Source organism: Alosa pseudoharengus, unplaced genomic scaffold, assembly GCF_046254945.1.
Source record: "Alosa pseudoharengus isolate Yale_2024_CS ecotype anadromous, Long Island Sound unplaced genomic scaffold, YU_APseudo_1.1 YU_APseudo_1.1_scf_6, whole genome shotgun sequence".
Lineage (NCBI taxonomy): Eukaryota > Metazoa > Chordata > Actinopteri > Clupeiformes > Clupeidae > Alosa > Alosa pseudoharengus.
Window position 1 is genome coordinate 6,109,301 of NW_027468848.1, and position 20,000 is coordinate 6,129,300.

At 45.8% G+C, this 20,000-nt stretch overlaps 1 protein-coding gene across 1 annotated transcript in view; it reads right to left on the bottom strand.

Moving 5' to 3' along the window:
• Positions 1–20,000, bottom strand: part of LOC143106456 (leucine-rich repeat transmembrane neuronal protein 4) — a 182,498-nt gene that overhangs the window by 15,913 nt on the left and 146,585 nt on the right. Inside the window, exon 5 of the mRNA XM_076270731.1 lies at positions 2,223–2,467. Within this exon, the coding sequence (XP_076126846.1) occupies positions 2,223–2,467 (245 nt within the window). The remainder of the gene's footprint in view (positions 1–2,222; positions 2,468–20,000) is intronic.

A 20,000-nucleotide genomic window follows, 5' to 3' on the forward strand; every position in this document is an offset into this window, starting at 1 on the left:
AAACGTACCGTAACAAATGACAAGCTAAAATGTATATTTGATCTGTGATATGAAACGTACCGTAACAAATGACAAGCTGAAATGTATATTTGATCTGTGATATGAAACGTACCGTAACAAATGACAAGCTGAAATGTATATTTGATCTGTGATATGAAACGTACCGTAACAAATGACAAGCTAAAATGTATATTTGATCTGTGATATGAAACGTACATAACATCTCTTAGTGAGGCGTCAGACTGAGGCATGCTCCAATAACCCATATTTTCTTTTCATAATTACCTTTCAATTAATAGTCTGTAAACACACACACTCACACACACACTCTCTCCCTCTCTCACATGCACACACACAGTATGCTTACGGGATGCTTTCACACACATACACACAAACACACCCTCACACACACACAGAAAACACCCACCATATTTGCTTGATACTAACAGCATATACAGGTAGTAAGTGTGGCTGCACGTGCTGATATAAGAAACTGAGAGCAGATCAAAGCTGGCGCTAGGCGCTACTCCGCGCTACGCTGCGCCGCGCTAACGCTACTCCGTGCTACGCTGCGCCGCGCTAACGCTACTCCCCTGCTCACCCGGCCCAATTAGCGCCTGTCTTTGGCTAATTGCTACAAGCCTCACATGCAGCAGAGGGGCTCCACTGGTTATTAGTGATGCATAATACATGCCGGCCAAATGATCTATCCGGAGGCCCTCCGCCTAACTACTCCTGAAAAGTTCAAGCTATTATTTTGAGGTGTGTTCCCTGGGTGCTGACGCTGGGTAGGTGGGTGTTGAGGCGAGGGTGGGGTAGGGGGGGAGGGGGTTGGGGGAGGGCAGACTTCTCCCCTCAGGAGGGGAAGGCTGAGAGTATGGTGTGAAATCCACTCACAGGGGAGAGCGCTTTGATCCTTTAAGATGCAGACGTATGGGTGATTAGAGCCGCGGGCCGCTGGGGTTATTGACGGCGGGAGCATATTAAAGCAGCTCGTCTTCACAGCTCATACTTGGAGTGTCTAGGGCTGTGTGATTGGAGATGTTGGCACCGAGTGGACAGAGGCTATTGGCCTTTCGTGGGTCCTGTTCCTGTTTGCAGTGGACACATTCTGTGCTGGTGGTCTACTGGACCGGTTCATGTGATCTTTGCAGCTGTAGCTTGTGTGGATTCACAGCATGTGGAGCTGAGAGTGTGTGAAGGAGCATGCTGGGAGTGTGTGAAGGAGCATGCTGGCAACTACAGCAGACAAATCCATCCCTTTATTACTATTACTCCCTTTCCCACTCTTTCACCAGGCCTACATCCCTCTCTCCTCGTCTAGGTTCTCCTCTCTCCTCTAGGTTCTCCTCTTCTACTCTAGGTTCTCCTCTTGGTTCTCCTCTCTCTAGGTTCTCCTCTCTCCTCTAGGTTCTCCTCTTCTTCTCTAGGTTCTCCTCTCTCTAGGTTCTCCTCCTGTAGGTTCTCCTCTCCTCCTCTAAGTTCTCCTCTCTGTCCTCACCTCTCCTCCTCTAGGTTCTCCTCTCCTCCTTTAGGTTCTCTCTCTTCTCCTCCTCCGGGTCCTCACCTCTCCTCTCCTTATCCAGGTCCTCACCTCTCCTCTCCTCCTCTCTGTCCTCACCTCTCCTCTCCTCCTCACCTCTCCTCTCCACCTCTCCTCTCCTCTCCTCTCCTCCTCACCTCTCCTCTCCTCCTCTCTGTCCTCACCTCTCCTCTCCTCCTCTCTGTCCTCACCTCTCCTCTCCTTATTCAGGTCCTCACCTCTCCTCTCCTCCTCACCTCTCCTCTCTTCCTCTCCTCTCCTCTCTGTCCTCTCCTCTCCTCCTCACCTCTCCTCTCTTCCTCTCTTCCTCTCCTCTCTGTCCTCTCCTCTCCTCCTCACCTCTCCTCTCCTCCTCACCTCTCCTCTCCTCCTCTCTGTCCTCATGTCTCCTCATGCTATTGGGCCTCCTCCATACAGCACATTCAGCATGTCATCTTCCTCTTCTTTTTTTAACTGTTGATTTGCAGAGAGCCTTTTTGATCTCTCCTGTCAAATGCCAGGGAAATATGTCAATCCACTGGATTACTGCCAGAAAATAAAATCAAGTCTTTTATTGGATTGGAGGCTTAAATGGCAACACCACAGTCAAAGGGCAACTGCTTATAATCTTACAAATGAAAAATAATGAGTATTAGATTCTGAATGTGATTGTCCTCCCCCCCCCACCAACACCACCCACCCTCCCTTCCTTCAGCACAGTCATAATTGTAGGATTAGTCCATGGTGAATTCCCTGGGGAACACAGAGACGCGGCTCCGCATTGATTCATGACAGCCTCCACACGGCAGCCAGCTGGAATCCCTGAGTCCCGCGATGGCGCGATCTGCTCAGGGCTCTGGCAGCTTATTGATGAGAGGAAGGGATCAGCTCTGATGGAGGAGCTGACTATCTCTGAGGACTTCAGGAGCACGGGGAACGAGAACACTTTAAGAACACGGGGAACGAGAACACTTTAAGAACACGGGGAACGAGAACACTTTAAGAACACGGGGAACAAGAACACTTTAAGAACACGGGGAACGAGAACACTTTAAGAGAACAGGGAACGAGAACACTTTAAGAACACGGGGAACGAGAACACTTTAAGAACACAGGGAACGAGAACACTTTAAGAACACAGGGAACGAGAACACTTTAAGAACACGGGGAACGAGAACACTTTAAGAACACGGGGAACGAGAACACTTTAAGAACACGGGGAACGAGAACACTTTAAGAACACAGGGAACGAGAACACTTTAAGAGAACAGGAAACAAGAACACTTTAAGAACACGGGGAATGAGAACACTTTCATTAGCACCGGGAACAAGAACACTTTACATAAGAGAGAACGAGCACAATTTAAGAGAACAGAGAACCAGAACAATTTAAGAGCACAGGGAACGAGAACACTAAGAGAATGTGGAATGAGAACATTTTAAGAGCACGGGGAATGAGAACACTAAGAGAACGTGGAACGAGAACACTTGAAGGGCACAGGAGACCAGCACTGCAGGCTTTAGAAGCACAGAAGACCGAAGACGTATGTGTTCAGTACAGAGAAGACAAAGGCTTAAACAGCTTTAAAGAAGCCCTATGCAGGTCTGGTTGTTCCTTTGCTGTTTTTGGGTTTTCGCCGGATTTGGGCTCGGATTTTTCACAACATAGCTCCCCCTGCAGCTTCGGTAGCAAGTGACTGCTACGCTAAACCCCCACTAGCTAGCAAGCTAGCCATCAAGAAACCAACCTAAACACATACAGGGCTCACAAAAAAACGGTCGAGCAAACACATTGTTCAGGAGACTATTAAACCAAATTACCAAAACGAAGTTCACCCAAGGGTAGGCTAAACACAATTTCAACAGCAACAAAGCCAAGTTGGCATCCGTTTTGCAGTCTTCTTAGAAACTACAATCTGACTACATTTTCGAGGCGCGATTGGATACTTCCGCTGAGTCACATCCGGATTTACTCGGTCCGGGTTCAGAAAGTTGCATATTCATTTTTTCCACGGAGAAGCGATAGAGGGAGACGAAGCACCCACCAAACAACCCAGAAAGTGTTGTAGAACCATCAGAACGACTCTCAACCTGCATAATTAAGGTCATTTTTGCTCAAATTGTTGCATAGGGCTTCTTTAACAGCAGACAAACAAAACTGAATGCTTAGGTACTGTGATTCTATGCAATTTCTCAATCATATTCAGAGAATATCTCCTCACAATCCGCTCCAAGTCTCCATGAACTGGACAGTGGACTAGGCCTGTCACTCCAACCAGCACAACTGTGTGAAGTTATTCAGGGAGCTCCGGAGGGAGGGGTGAGCTACCTTTGGTGTGTTCTGTTTGGATTTAAAAAAATGTAAGTCGCTTTGGACAAAAGCTCCTACCAAGAAACATCATAAACATCAACAAACACTGTGTCATCCTGCATCTCTTACAAGAAAACAATGCTCAACATTCACAGAGAAGAAAACAGAGGATCGCGAGGTCCATCACCATGAGCTCTTTGACCTAGTTCCCAGAAGCAACTCTTCCCAGAAGCAACTCTGGTGGGCCCTGTCTGACTGCTCTCCAGCCTCGTCAGAATCTCTAGCCAATCAGAGCATCAGTTCCCTCAGATCAGGAAGCTAATGGCATTCAGTTGGCCTTTCAGCCAATCAGAGCATCAGTTCCCTCAGATTCAGGAAGCTAATGGCATTCAGTTGGCCTTTGCATTCATCACCACATTCCCTCAGATCATTTGCGGGCCCAGCGCAGAGCCCAGGCTGACTACAGCACCAGAGCTCACTGGGTTTCCACTGAATCCAAGTCCAAAAACACACATTTCATTCACCACTCAGCTCAGTGCCTGCTGTTCTCATGTTGCTCTGGGTACTCAGAACCTCAGAAGTCTGGATGAAAAGGCTGTTTGGAGATTACATTCCCTATGTTATTTATTCTGTGAATACATATGCAAGTAAACAGTAATTTGTTTAGTGCCAGTGCTATAGTACATTCTACACAATAAAGCAGGGAGTAGTGGCCCTTTTATATACACCACTTAGTTCTCCCCGCATTCATATCCACAGTAACAATAGAGCAGTCTAGAGCCCTGGGTGTTTGCATTGAGCATGTCTCCCCTTATTCATCTCCACGGTAATAGGCACTGTATTCCCAAGGCAACAAACAGTAAGGAATGCCAAGGCTGCGGGAGGTGTTTCTCCTTGACGTTAGGTATTTCTTTTTACATGTTTAAATGCATGTCTAAGTCATTAGTGCATTCTCTCTCTCTCTCTCTCTCTCTCTCTCTCTCTCTCTCTGTCTCTCTCTCTCTCTCTCTCTCTCTGTCTTTCTCTTTCTGAATGAACTGAAGTCAGATGCTTACCTGATATGTTGAGATCTGGAGTATCACCTCTCACCTGTGCAGGTGTACCAGGGTGGACGAGGGCAGTGGTGTAGCGCTGTGCAAATGGAATTTCGCTGGGAAAGCACTGCTGTTTTTAGAGCCCTGGAGTTTCAGATCAGCAGTTTCAGCACACTCAGTAATAGGCTCTCCTTTTGGCTTGCAAAAACATTGATGGTCTGATAGGAGCACCGAGCACAGGGTCAGAGACTAAGCATTTGTAAGACACTATCATTTCCAAACTCCAGCAGCTCTGCATGAGAACACTTGCCACCTGCTTTTTGCTCATGTCATGCCCAGATTTTTGCTGGGTAGTGCAAGCTGATGTCGGTTCTAGTTTTTGCTGGCCAGTGCAAGCTGATGTGTGTTCTGTTCTTTGCTGGGCACTGGAAGATAATGTCGGTTCTAGTTTTGACTGGGCAGTGCAAGCTGATGTCGGTTCAGAGGCAAATCTACCTCCTGCTCTCTCCTGTCAGCAGAATGAGGATTGAGACAGTCTTTTGTACTACCTGTGAGATGCAAGGCTTCAGCCTGTGTGCAGAACATCAACAAAGGGACACTAAGATTTGGACACCGTTGTTATTGTCAGTGTTGTTATTGGCAAACTGTCATGATGAGTGTAGACATAATGTGTAATGCACATGCTGTACATGTGCTGAACTTCACAACCAGGCAATCGGTTTGTTCTCAGGCAGTAAAGTGGACAGCTATATGTGGTTTGGGGCCCTGGGAGCCTGTGGGAGATCAATAAGAGGGGTGGAGTTGAGAGCCCAGGAGGGCCAGGCTGCTCGACGAGCTCCACTCTTAGTGTCTGCTACATCTCCACAAATGTGTGTGTGTGTCTGTCTGTGTGTGTGTGTGTGTGTCTCTGTGTGTGTGTGTGTGTGTGTGTGTGTGTGTGTGTGCCTGTGTGTGTGTGTGTGTGTATGTCTTGTGTGTGTGTGTGTGCATGCATGTGTGTATGATGGGAGGAGGTGTGATGGCTCTATCTGGCTTCACCCAGTGAGGAGGACATGGGGCCGTGTGTGTAAACAGGGGACACCAGGGACCTGACTGGACACACTGGCAGTGTAGTGATGGAGACGAAGAACACACACACACACACACACACCACACACACACACCACACACACACACCACACACACACACACCACACACACATCACACACCACACCACACACACACACACACCACACACACACACACACACCACACCACACCACACACACACACCACACACACACCACACCACACACACACCACACACACACACACACATACACACACACACCACACACACACACCACACCACACACACACCACACACACACACACCACACACACACACACCACACACACACACCACATACACACACACACACACCACACACACACACACCACACACACACACACACAGAGCAGTCTGTACCTCACTGCTGTCTGCACCCCACATATCTATCTGTACCCAATGGCTCCTCTCTACTATTCCCGGCTGTCATGTCTGTACATATTAGAACTAGCAGGTTCTGTCTCTACAGATTAGAACTAGCAGGTTCTGCGTCCCCTACATTACTGCTGTGATGTCTGTATTAGAACTAGCAGGTTCTGTCTGTACAGATTAGAACTAGCAGGTTCTGCGTTCCCTACATTACTGCTGCCATGTTTGTATTAGAACTAGCAGGTTCTGCGTTCCCTACATTACTGCTGTGATGTTTGTATTAGAACTAGCAGGTTCTGCGTTCCCTACATTACTGCTGTGATGTCTGTATTAGAACTAGCAGGTTCTGCGTTCCCTACATTACTGCTGTGATGTCTGTATTAGAACTAGCAGGTTCTGCGTTCCCTACATTACTGCTGTGATGTCTGTATTAGAACTAGCAGGTTCTGCGTTCCCTACATTACTGCTGTGCTGTCTGTATTAGAACTAGCAGGTTCCGCGTTCCCTACATTACTGCTGTGCTGTCTGTATTAGAACTAGCAGGTTCTGCGTTCCCTACATTACTGCTGTGCTGTTTGTATTAGAACTAGCAGGTTCTGCGTTCCCTACATTACTGCTGTGCTGTCTGTATTAGAACTAGCAGGTTCTGCGTTCCCTACATTACTGCTGTGCTGTCTGTATTAGAACTAGCAGGTTCTGCGTTCCCTACATTACTGCTGTGCTGTCTGTATTAGAACTAGCAGGTTCTGCGTTCCCTACATTACTGCTGTGCTGTTTGTATTAGAACTAGCAGGTTCTGCGTTCCCTACATTACTGCTGTGCTGTCTGTATTAGAACTAGCAGGTTCTGCGTTCCCTACATTACTGCTGTGCTGTCTGCCCCGTGCGGAATTGCTGTCTGGTCTAAACTTGTGTTGTTGTTGTTGTTGTTAAGTCTGTATGCAGGTTGCGGCCCACTCTGTCTCTCTCTTGTCTGACATGGGTCAACTCGTTGACCTCGACATGACCCATGGCGTGTTACTGCTCAGCTGCTGGTGTTGGGTCTGCTCTGACCCGCCAGCTGGCCTCGTCTAACAGGGAAATACATACGCAGAGGTGTACAAATCAAAACAAAGACAAAAACAGCCCAGTTTCCTGTGGCTCATCCATGCAGACTGCAGAGATATTTATTCAACACCGTAATGCGGAGGTAAAATAATGCTGCGTTGAGCTCCAATATTAAAACATGAGGATCACAAGTCTCTAAAGGACACATAGTGTGTGTGTGTGTGTGTGTGTGTGTGTGATTGTGATGTTTTCCTCTGGGCTGTAATTCCGCTCGCAGTGTCTAATTAGGACATATATCATCATGAAAGCTGAAATGCACCTGACACAGTGGTATCACAGACCTCCTCTTCACAGTGCTCGCTTCCCTTCCATTCAATTACTGCTAACTTCACCCACCGCCACCGCGCCTGGAATCAGCCGCACACCAACGTCACGGCTCCCTCTGAAATTAGACCCACGCTCGTCCCAATCAGCAACCCTGCCTGAAATAACTACACGGAAACATACTGCTCTCCAAAACAGAAACGTCTGAGACACCTCCCAGCGGAGACATCAGGCACTCAAAGGTGAAATGATGTGATACAGCACGTCAGGGTTCACATTGGAATACCTTTGTACTGCACACATACATAATCAACTGCACAGACCACATTGGCGCCATTCAGTGGTGGTTAATTATAAGCAATACAGGGGCTAGAGATTCTGCAAAAAGCCCGTGGCCTTGAGCAGGTGTTGATAGTTATGAAAGGCATACGTTCCTCAATTCATATTTTTCACCTGCGACACAATGTCACATGCCAATGTGTGTCCTGGCTTTGCCTTGGAGAGCCACATATGGAATTGGAAGAGGTCTCTCACCCCCCACCCCCGAGCATCTGAGGTGTTGAGGTGGTGTGAGCCTGCCATTGTGCAGCTTCACGGAGGAAACACACACAGCTCCACGGAGGAAACACACACAGATTCAGGCTTTCAGGAGTCCTGTTCTTTGAAAAACACTCAGTGTAGGAGACCTGTCCTTTGAAAAACACTCCCAGCAGTTATTCTTTTGTGCTTTCTCATGTTCCCAAACCCATGTAAACATATGGCATTTGGAAGCCCTTCTCTTCTGTGGCCTCTCTGAACAAACAGGAACATCCACAGAATCTCCTTTCAGCTCTCTCCTCTCCTCAGTCCTCCTTTCCAGAGAGACAAACACATCACTCAGCCATGTAGCACAATGGCCATGGAGTTTGCAGCCGTGCTATGCTTCGGACTTAATTGAGGAAGATGTTCTTGGGTCCATAAAATAGCTCCTGTTCCTAGAATGCCATTGCAGGAGCCTTTCATCTTTGTTCCTTTTTTTAGCCGTACTTTGACAGTGTGGCGGTAAACATCACTGCAGAATAATGTAGAAGTTCCTGAAGACGATTTCCTGCAGAGACAGATCATTCTGATGAATCAAAATAACTCTGCTCTGCCGCAGCACAACGTTTTTAGTTTTTTTTGGTCTGAGCCTTATTTCCGCTTGTTCTCAGCGTTGTGATTTGTCATGGTTTCCCCCAATTTGCCTCAGCAGACACTCCATTATGTATTGCTGTAAACATCCTCAATAGCGATGTCACAGCATGCTACATTTGCCATGGTGAATTACTGTCCCATTTCATCCAGCTATGCAGAGCTCGGAGCGCCGTTTACCATCAACAGAAAGCTCCACTGATACCCAGTTCCCCATCAGGGCAGAGAGCAGCGTTGCGTAAGAGCAATTGAGTTATAGTTGGGTTAGCGCGCGTGCGTGCGTGCGTGCGTGCGTGAGGAGAGAGACGTCAGCTGCACTGACCCTGCCGGTCCTCTAGATCAGTGTTTCCCAAACTTTTATTCTGGGGACCCACTTTTTAAAAAAAACAGACTATCGCGACCCATCTCACTTCAGAACTAACATGCAACCTGCATGCAATCATATTGTTTTAGGCCACAGGTTCTCAAACTTTTCTTCGGGATATTCTTGCATGCTACGCAGTCGTCACTCTTCAGCATAGTAAGCTGTTCCTATATTTCTAAAGAGAGATGTTGTAGGCTACGTTGCGTTGCAAACAAATGGACCCATAACACCGTCAATTCCTATGTGAACATAGCAAGTAACTCAAGTCGTTATATTGTAGCCTATTTGAGGAGGTTTCTTTTTTTTAGAAAGTTGAATCCGCATTTTCCTCTGGAGTTAAACGTTTGTTTGTAGGCCGTATACCAAGGCTGTGTATTGATGTTGTGGCAAGCTATGTTGTAAGAATGTGAAATGAACAAATATCAGAACAAGAGGCTTTTACGCAATTAGGGGTTTGCACCGACGTCACGTTCTGGCCGGTAACTATGGTAACCCAGCACGCGCGGCCATATTGCCGGTACTCGGTGAATGAAGTACAATGGAGTATTATGCACTTTGGATATCTTACGTGATTGTAGCGTGTCTAAACAACAGAAAAGCTCATCAAAATGCTTCTAAGATGCAAAGGCATATAGGGCAGGACTTGGACCACAAGAAAAGGCGCGATATTTCGAGAAATTACGGATTATTGGCACCGCAGATCCATATGAGTTGGGTGAGGGAGACGAACCAAGTTCAACCACAAGCGCCCCCCTTACTCTGATAACTTCTGGCATTATTGTCCCTTCTCCCTGGTTTTTAATAACGTTTGGAAGTCGATACCTACACCAGATGTTTTTCTCAGTCTGACCTATTTGTACAACCTAAAACACGGCAATAATTAACCATTTTCCTTGACGATGTTAGGGATTTACTTCAGTGCCTAATGCTTTCTAATGAGGCGAGTATCTCCAATATGGCGATGTCCAGATCTGATGACACGCCGTGCAAACCCCTAATAGTCAAAAGATAATTTGCGAGGTGGAAAATGTCCATTTAAATAGTAGGCTAATATAATGCACTGTTGAGCGTTTTAAATCCGAAATAATAAGGAATGTGAGGAGGTTGCTATTAACTTTAAAGATTGCATCTACAATTGAAACTATCTACAGCCTATGACGCAAATTGATTAGCCATGTCTGGTATACGGATGTCTGCTTAGTTGACTAGATTTTAATCGGTCAAGTTGAAGAGCTGGTGTCCGTTAATGATGGTGCAAATAGGCTGATTCATGTCCCTTGCATTTTGCAACTGCAAGGTCCATGGCAGGCGCCCCACAGAAATGTTTTATTTTGCGAGTGAGATGTCCACGCTGTCCCTTCTGCGATGCGTTCGCCCCCCAGTTTCAGAGCTATTCTAAATGCAAAATTCCAGAGGGATGTGACTGTGGTAAACAAACTATATCCTAATAGAAAACTGATAGCTTTCCTGGCTAAGTTAGCCCTATTAGACAACATAAATTGTGCTGACGACCCAAATAAAATCTCCTGCGACCCACCCGTGGGTCGCGTCCCAGTCTTTGGGAAACACTGCTCTAGATGAATGGACCTGTTGATGGTACCAGGTTGCGGAGCTGTCTTCTAAGCCCGGAGACTCAATGTGTAATAGCAGAGTATAGTGGTCTGCCATCGCCCAGACTCTCTATGTGTAATCTGAGTAATCTAAACGGGAGTTTTCCGGGAGAAATAAGAAAATGGGAGGCCGCCGGGATGACCTTAAAATACAAGAAAAACAGGGGTGTTGCACCAGTGGCCTATGCACCAGTGTGTCTGAGTAGACAGTAATACTGGCCTATGCACACCACACACACACTCACAACATCTAGACCCGCTACACACACACACATGCACACACACACACACACACACACACACACACACACACACACACATACAATGTCTAGCACACACACACACACACACACACACACACACACACACATACAATGTCTAGCACACACACACACACACACTCACAACATCCAGCAAACACCACATCACATTCACTCCCAGCATCCAGCCCCCACACACACACACACACCACACACACACACACTCCCAGCATCCAGCCAGCACACACATTGGGGGGTGGGGTTCACAGAACACCAGCTCTAAAATCACTAATTTTTCCTCCATGGGGGGTGTCTGGGGCACCACTCTAACAACTAAGCCTACTTACCTCTCATTGGGGGGGGGGGGGGGGGGGGGGGGGCACCACTGTAACAATTAAGCACTAACTATGTACTCATTGGGGGGGGGGGGGGGGGGGCACCACTGTAACAATTAAGCCTACTTACCTCTCATTGGGGGGGGGGGGGGGGCACCACTCTAACAACTAAGCCTACTTACCTTTCATTGGGGGGGGGGGGGGGCACCACTGTAACAATTAAGCACTAACTATGTACTCATTGGGGGGGGGGGGGGGCACCACTGTAACAATTAAGCTCATTTCACTCTTGGGGGGGGGGGGGGTCTGGGTTAGTTGGCAGGTGGGGGGGGGGGGGGGGGGCGGTGTTGGGTACAGAATGTATTGAATGTTGGTGTACAGAATGTATTAAATATCTCTATTATTCAACCATATTTCTTGTCCTAATTAAGACAAAACGAATGTTGATTACAAGGCATTCACGTCCCAGACATATATATGTCAATATAATACAGATGCCAATTGAATGCAAATGCTGCAAAGTTTTCAGAAGTAATTTAGGCCCAATTAGCAACAATGTTCCCACTTGCAATAATCATTCAAATCAAATGGCATCAGAGTTCTGTGATTTCTTGCTTCTTTCAAATTTCCTTTTGTTGATCTGAGCGTCACCTGGGGCCAGTTCCCTGTCATTAGTGAGACTAGTGCAGTGCCCGTTCAAACATGCCATTCCTGAAGAAAACCCGTAGCTCAATTACATGCCCACATGTATGCCTGCTTTAAAAATAGGATGATAGGGAAACATCATTCCAGCTAAGCATTCAATAATGAATAGCCTACTGAATATTATAATATATTAGCCTATAATTAATGTGGCCTCTAATAAATTTAGGCATGGCTGCATGTGACATTTCTACAGATCAGAATGACATAATGACAACTGTTTTGAGTTAAGGCTAAATGTGTGTAGCTTACTGAATAACTTCCTAATGCTATTCGAAGCTTGCACATACTTTTATTTTGAGTGGTCACTACATACCCGTGTTTAATGGCGTGATAAGTGCCGTCGCTCAGTCTGCAACGTGTCTAACGTTAGCTATGTGGCATTAGCCTATTGCTCGTTTCAATTTGGGACCTTGCAGTCGGAATTGTCGTTTTAGTCAAAGTCTCTTGAAAGTCCAAAGTAGCCTGGGCTATTCGAGTGGTCACTACATACCCATGTTTGTTGGCGTGTTGCAAGTAATCATTTTATGCAAGCAAACTGCATACAGGGAGTCTTTATTGTTGAGGTCAGACATGATAATCATCTTGCATCTTAACCCACAAGCGGTTCCCGAGTAATCCGTTTAAATTGCGACTTACTATCATCAAAGTGAGACCTAGCAGAGCCCGTTCTCTGGACCTAGCTACTGTCGGTACACGATCCATGGGGTGGAGCTCCCCTGAAACTGGTCCCCTTGGAAACAGTGCAGTGCAGCGATAAACGTCCTACGTAAATAAGCATATTTTGAAATATGCATTAAAAAATCTTCAAAATCGAGAGTGCACACCTTTGTGCCACGCACGAGCCACATACGAAATCTTAGGTCAGTCTGACAAACGGTCAGCGAGATATGCGTGCCACAGACACACACACACACACACACACACACACAGACGCTTCTTGCTTTATAGATAGATTATAGATAGATAGTATTGTATGTGCACGCAGCACGTCCCATTTACAAAGAGCGGTGTGAGACAGCACGCGACAGAGCTACAGTCTGCAGCAGTAACCGTGTGTGTGTTGCTGTTTGCCATGGAGATGGAGTGATGGGTTTTATGTCCTAATAAGCACACACACATACACACACACACACACACACACACACACACACACACACACACACACACACACATACACACACACACACACACACACACACACACACACACACACACACACACACACACACACACACAAATAATAATAGGTGGTTTTATGTTTCATTAACTGAGTCAGACGCCTGTTATAAAAAAGAAGACTCACACTCCTGAGCAACAGCATGTAGATTCTGTCAATCACACTCCTGAGCAACAGCATGTAGATTCTGTCAATCACACTCCTGAGCAACAGCATGTAGATTCTGTCAATCACACTCCTGAGCAACAGCATGTAGATTCTGTCAATCACACTCCTGAGCAACAGCATGTAGATTCTGTCAATCACACTCCTGAGCAACAGCATGCAGATTCTGTCAATCACACTCCTGAGCAACAGCATGTAGATTCTGTCAATCACACTCCTATGCAACAGCATGCAGATTCTGTCAATCACACTTAAGCAACAGCATGCGGATTCTGTCAATCACACTTAAGCAACAGCATGCAGATTCTGTCAATCACACTCCTATGCAACAGCATGCAGATTCTGTCAATCACACTTAAGCAACAGCATGCAGATTCTGTCAATAATCACACTTAAGCAACAGCATGCAGATTCTGTCAATCACACTCCTATGCAACAGCATGCAGATTCTGTCAATCACACTTAAGCAACAGCATGCGGATTCTGTCAATCACACTTAAGCAACAGCATGCAGATTCTGTCAATCACACTTAAGCAACAGCATGCAGATTCTGTCAATAATCACACTTAAGCAACAGCATGCAGATTCTGTCAATCACACTCCTATGCAACAGCATGCAGATTCTGTCAATCACACTTAAGCAACAGCATGCGGATTCTGTCAATCACACTTAAGCAACAGCATGCAGATTCTGTCAATCACACTTAAGCAACAGCATGCAGATTCTGTCAATCACACTTAAGCAACAGCACGCAGATTCTGTAAATCAGCAGGTCTGGTCTGCTCATGACTGACACACATTGCACATGGAGAGAAAAGGACATAGCGATTTATAATGATTAGCTTCAATTTAGACTACAGTACATGTTCACATTTCTGCATCATGTGTGGGAGGTGATCAAGACTGTCAAACTTCTACCAAGTTAAAAAGGTTATTTACTTTATAGTTTTTTTTTTAGTATTTTACATATATATTACTCAGGGGGAGAGGGAACTGCAGAGAACATGTGAACATTATTGTACTGTATGCTCTCTACTTTAACTAGTACATACTACTGCCAGATATGCCCCATACTTCAACTAGTACATACTACTGAGGACATAACGTATTATATGACCTCTACTTTAACTAGTACATACTGCCAGAAGACATAACATATTATATGACCTCTACTTTAATTAGTACATACTGCTACGTATGTAACATACGATATGCTCCCTAATAACCCTAACCATCCTGCCAGTCTTGACAGGAAACTGCTTTTTTCTTTGCCCAAGATACTACAGCAGATTTGAAATGCATGTCATGTTTGTCTTATTTTCCACTTTATGTAATATTTTAATTTCATGTTGTTGAATATTATTTATATGATCTTTAATTGATTAAACTGTTTGTCTACTGATCCCGAGTGCTTGTGGTGTTTAGGCCCTTTGGGTTCTCTGATGTGTGTAATGCAGATGTTTATATAAGGCCTTTTGACTTCTCTCTGTGTGTGTGTGTGTGTGTGTGTGTGTGTGTGTGTGTGTGTGTGTGTGTGTGTGTGTGTTATAAGTGTGTGTAATGTGGCGTAGAGATCCACTCAACTCACATCAGAGTTCTGGCCTGAGCGTTCCGCTGAGGTCGGAACTGAAAAAACTGACAAGAATTTAAATCTGAATTTCAGACATTTCAATTATGTATACATGACATTTGCCAAATGGCATTTTTATACTGTATTCATGGTTCATTTCACAAATTTGACACTAAATGTTGAATTTCCGTGGAGGAGGGGTTAGTGGTTGAAATGCCCTTAAATAAGAGAGGTTGCGTTAAGCGGTCAGAGCCGAGACTAAAGGACACAAGTTAGAGAGGCGAGGGGACGGTGGACACATTTGGATGACATAGCTGAGGTAAAGTGAATATGATTCCCCGTGCTCTGTTGCCCTGGGGTATTTCCTTGGGGGTCGCAGGTGGTGATGATATCCCCGTGCTCTGTTGCCCTGGGGTATTTCCTTGGGGGTCGGAGGTGGTGATGATATCCCCGTGCTCTGTTGCCCTGGGGTATTTCCTTGGGGGTCGGAGGTGGTGATGATATCCCCGTGCTCTGTTGCCCTGGGGTATTTCCTTGGGGGTCGGAGGTGGTGATGATATCCCCGCTCTGATACCCCTGGGGTATCTCTTTGGGGTCGGCATTCAGGGCTTCTACTTCACAGTGCCTGGCTTAAACAGAGCAACATTTGAAAAGTGGACCAATCTGAAAAATAAAACTTTAATCCGACAATCCAATTCATTCCAGATTAGAATGAAATAAACTGCTCACGGAATGTCGTTGGCGGGGGGATTTTCTCCGTGCGTGACCGTAATCCCTCATATTTACCACAGAGATTAGAGTGTGTCATGCTGAGGCCCTCTGTACTCACTGATGTTAGTGCGGACACTCCTCCACGGCCAGAGTCGCCCTGTGTGTGTGTGTGTGTGTGTGTGTGTGTGTGTGTGTGTGTGTGTGTGTGGTGTGTGTGTGTGTGTGGTGTGTGTGTGTGTGTGTGGTGTGTGTGTGTGTGTGTGTGTGGTGTGTGTTTCTGTAGTCACTGATGTTGGTGTGGACACTCCTCCACGACCCAAAGCTGCATGCCAGAGCCGCCCTGCAGTCCGGTCAAACAGAACATAGACAACGAGCACTGAAAACTTACACACACTGAAAACTCACACACTTTCTCACCTGCCTGTCCCCTGAGATGAAAGCTGTCAGTATACTAGTGTAGAGGTCTCAGTAGGCTAGTGTTTAAGTGTCAGTAGGATAGTGTTTAAGTGTCAGAAGGCTGGTATAAAGATGTCAGTAGGCTAGTGTAGGGGTGTCTGTAGACTAGTATAGCCATAACAGTAGGCTAGTATAGAGGTGTCAGTAGGCTAGTATAGTGGTAACAGTAGATTAGTATAAAGATGTCAGTAGGCTAGTGTTTAAGTGTCAGTAGGTTAGTATAAAGGTGTCAGTAGGCTAGTGTTTAAGTATCAGTAGGCTAGTATAGTGGTAACAGTAGGCTAGTATAAAGGTGTCAGTAGGCTAGTGTTTAAGTGTCAGTAGGCTAGTGTTTAAGTGTTAGTAGGCTAGTATAGTATACTCAGTAGTGCACATGTGCAGTGTTTCCCAAACATTTTTCTCTGGCAGCGCAATATTTACTACAAGAGAATCTCACGGCACACCACCACGATATTAAACATACAAAAGACACAATATAAATATGTGACCTTTAATTGAAAAAATGGACAAATGTGAGAAATGTTATGCAGTATAAATACAGTTTGGCTTAGAAAGAATGTCCTGAATTTGACTGCACTCTAGTCTAACACTGCAGAGGTGCCAGTAGACAGGCCTCCTGTGCCTGCTGTGTCTCCTGTGCGTGTGTGTGTGTGTGCGGTGTGTATTAGTGTGTGCGGTGTGTGTTTAGGCAGTGTGTGTGGTGTGTATTTGTGTGTGCGGTGTGTGCTTGTGTCTGCGGTGTGTGTTTGTGTGTGCAGTGTGTGTTTCCATCTGCAGTGTGTGTGCGGTGTGTTAGTGTGTGTGTTTGATGTGTGTTTGTGTGTGCGGTGTGTGTTTGTGTGTGTTAGTGTATGTGGTGTGTATTTGTGTCTGTGGTGTGTGCTTGTGTCTGCGGTGTGTGTTTGTGTGTGCGGTGTGTGTTAGTGTGTGTGTTTGGTGTGTGTTAGTGTGTGTGGTGTGTGTTTGTGTGTGCGGCGTGTGCTTGTCTCTGCAGTGTGTGTTTGTGTCTGTCAAGTGTGTTTGTGTGCGGAGTGTGTTTGTGTGTAGTGTGTGTTAGTGAGTGTTTGTGTGTGCGGCGTGTTCTTGTCTCTGCAGTGTGTTTGTGTGAGGTGTGTGTGCGGTGTGTGCTTGTCTCTGCAGTGTGTGTTTGTGTCTGCCGAGTGTGTTTGTGTGCGGTGTGTGTTAGTGTGTGCGGTGTGTGCTTGTCTCTGCAGTGTGTGTTTGTGTCTGCCGAGTGTGTTTGTGTGAGGTGTGTGTGTGTGTGTGTGTTTATGGACTTTGTGTTTTCTCTGTGCAGCCTGCTGCTCGCGGCTGCTGAGAGGTGATATACAGTGTGTTGTTGAGTCTGGCATCTTTTTGAAAGATTCCTTTGGCCTTTACAGTTTTAATCTGCTGACATTTACAGTTTAAGGCCGTGTGGCGTGACATTTTTGCCAAGCAGCTCCTCAGAAACACACAAGGGGAAAAGCTGGAGTGGCGGAAAACTACCGTCAGAACTGAGGGAATGCTTTTAGTGTCGCCGGGGACGACAGAATGCTTTTCGAGTCACATGGCCTCGGAATGCTCTCGTGTTGCCGGGGTTCTAGGGCGAGAATTAATCCCATGTGGAGGTGCGTGATTATCGGCTATGCTCTCGTGTTGCCGGGGTTCTAGGGCGAGAATTAATCCCATGTGGAGGTACGTGATTATCGGCTGGGCCCATCGAGCTGACCGAGTAATCAGACTCCTGGTTCGCCAGCGTTAGAACAAACATGTAACACACACACACTCACGCACAGAGTAAAGCATATGTATGTAACACACACACATGCACACACACACACATGGAATGGGCCTCCATACTCCAGTGTTTTGTGTGAATGGAGAAATGTGTATGTATATCAGACACACACACACACACACACACACACACACCACACACAGACACACATACATCTTCAATGAGTGGAGAAATGTGTATGTATATCAGACACAAACACACACACACACAATCTTGTGTGAATATAAAACTGCATATGTAAATTGGACAAACACACACATACACACTCTTCTTGTGTGAATAGAGAGGTGTGTATGTATATATTACACAAACACACACGCACACACACACACACACACACACACACACACAGACACACACACACACACACACACACACATCTTATGTTAATGAAGCGGTTCATATCTGTGGGTGGATGTCTGGCTGGGCCAGAGAGGAGGCTTGCGTCTGCCTGTGAAGAGATCTCTAAAGGAACTGGAATAGGCTTTCTTATCGCACCAGAGACACAATTACTGCAAGAGTATACAGTCTTTGAATGACTTCATTTTTACTCTCATTAAAATTTTACAAAACTTGACAGTAATGCTGAAACAGGAGCCAGCGTCACCCGTGAACAGGGTTCCGAAGGGAAAGGAGTCGGGCAAGTTACAAAACTTAAAGTAGGATAAACAGAAATATACAAACATACCTCACAAAGTTTATTTTCAGTGTATTTACATTCAACATGAATTCTGTGACTGTAACAAATCAAAACAAGTCTTTCAGAACAGGAAAAAAAGCCCAGAAAGCATCTTCAACAGCAGAGCACATCTTAGACTCAGCACACACACTCATCTTAGACGCAGCACACACTCCACACCACTTACAGAATGACAAGGTCTCCCTCCCACAGCGGAGGGGAACAGAAGGGGAGTTGGAACAGCCGTAGACCATCCTCCATCATTTAACAGATATCAAATATGTAATGCAACAAGCCAACAAAACAGCAGAAACATATTCAGGTGAATCTGTACTCATAACAGGTTAACTCATCGATGTGTCTAAGAGCATCACTAAACTCTAACATGTCCATCTATGATCGAGCTGCAGTCTCAGTGACCTGGGTTTAGGGTGGCATGGACAGAAGTCTCAGTGGCCTGGGTTTAGGGTGGCATGGACAGAAGTCTCAGTGGCCTGGGTTTAGGGTGGCATGGACAGAAGTCTCAGTGACCTGGGTTTAGGGTGGCATTAACAGAAGTCTCAGTGGCCTGGGTTTAGGGTGGCATGGACAGAAGTCTCAGTGGCCTGGGTTTAGGGTGGCACGGGCAGAAGGTCCTCTTTTCCTTTAGCAGGTGTAATGTGCTTACCAGAGCTCCCTCACTACACAAGCCCAAGATCACTGTGTGTGTGGATTTTAACAGCAGATCACTCTGTATATCTGGTCACAGATGTAATATGCCATTATGCAGGACTAATATCTAGAAACTCATCTGTGCCAGCTGTTATTGCCCATCTGAGTAACATAACATAATGTCTAAATTAGCTGTGTATGGGGTTTCTGTTATTGCCCATCTGAGTAACATAACATAATGTCTAAATTGGCTGTGTATGGGGTTTCTGGAGATGCGAAAATAAAGATAATAAAGATGATTGTAGATCACTGTTTTTAGTGAGATCTGTTTTTAAATCTGAGATCTCATAATGATCTCAATGACCTCAGGTATTTATTCTCTCTCTCACTCCCCTGCCACCCTTTCTCTCTCTCTCTCTCTCTCTCTCTCTCTCTCTCTCTCTCTCTATATATATATATATATATATATATGTATGTATAGGTTGTTTAGAAACCTTACTCTTGTAGTGACATGATGAAGAATCAGGCGATCAGTAAATAGATGCATTTATTAAGCAGTGCCAAAGAATTAATTAACGCTTTAATTTCAGTGCTAAATGAGAAAAGCAAAACAGTCCAACATGCATGAGAGGAAAGAGCTCTCAGAATG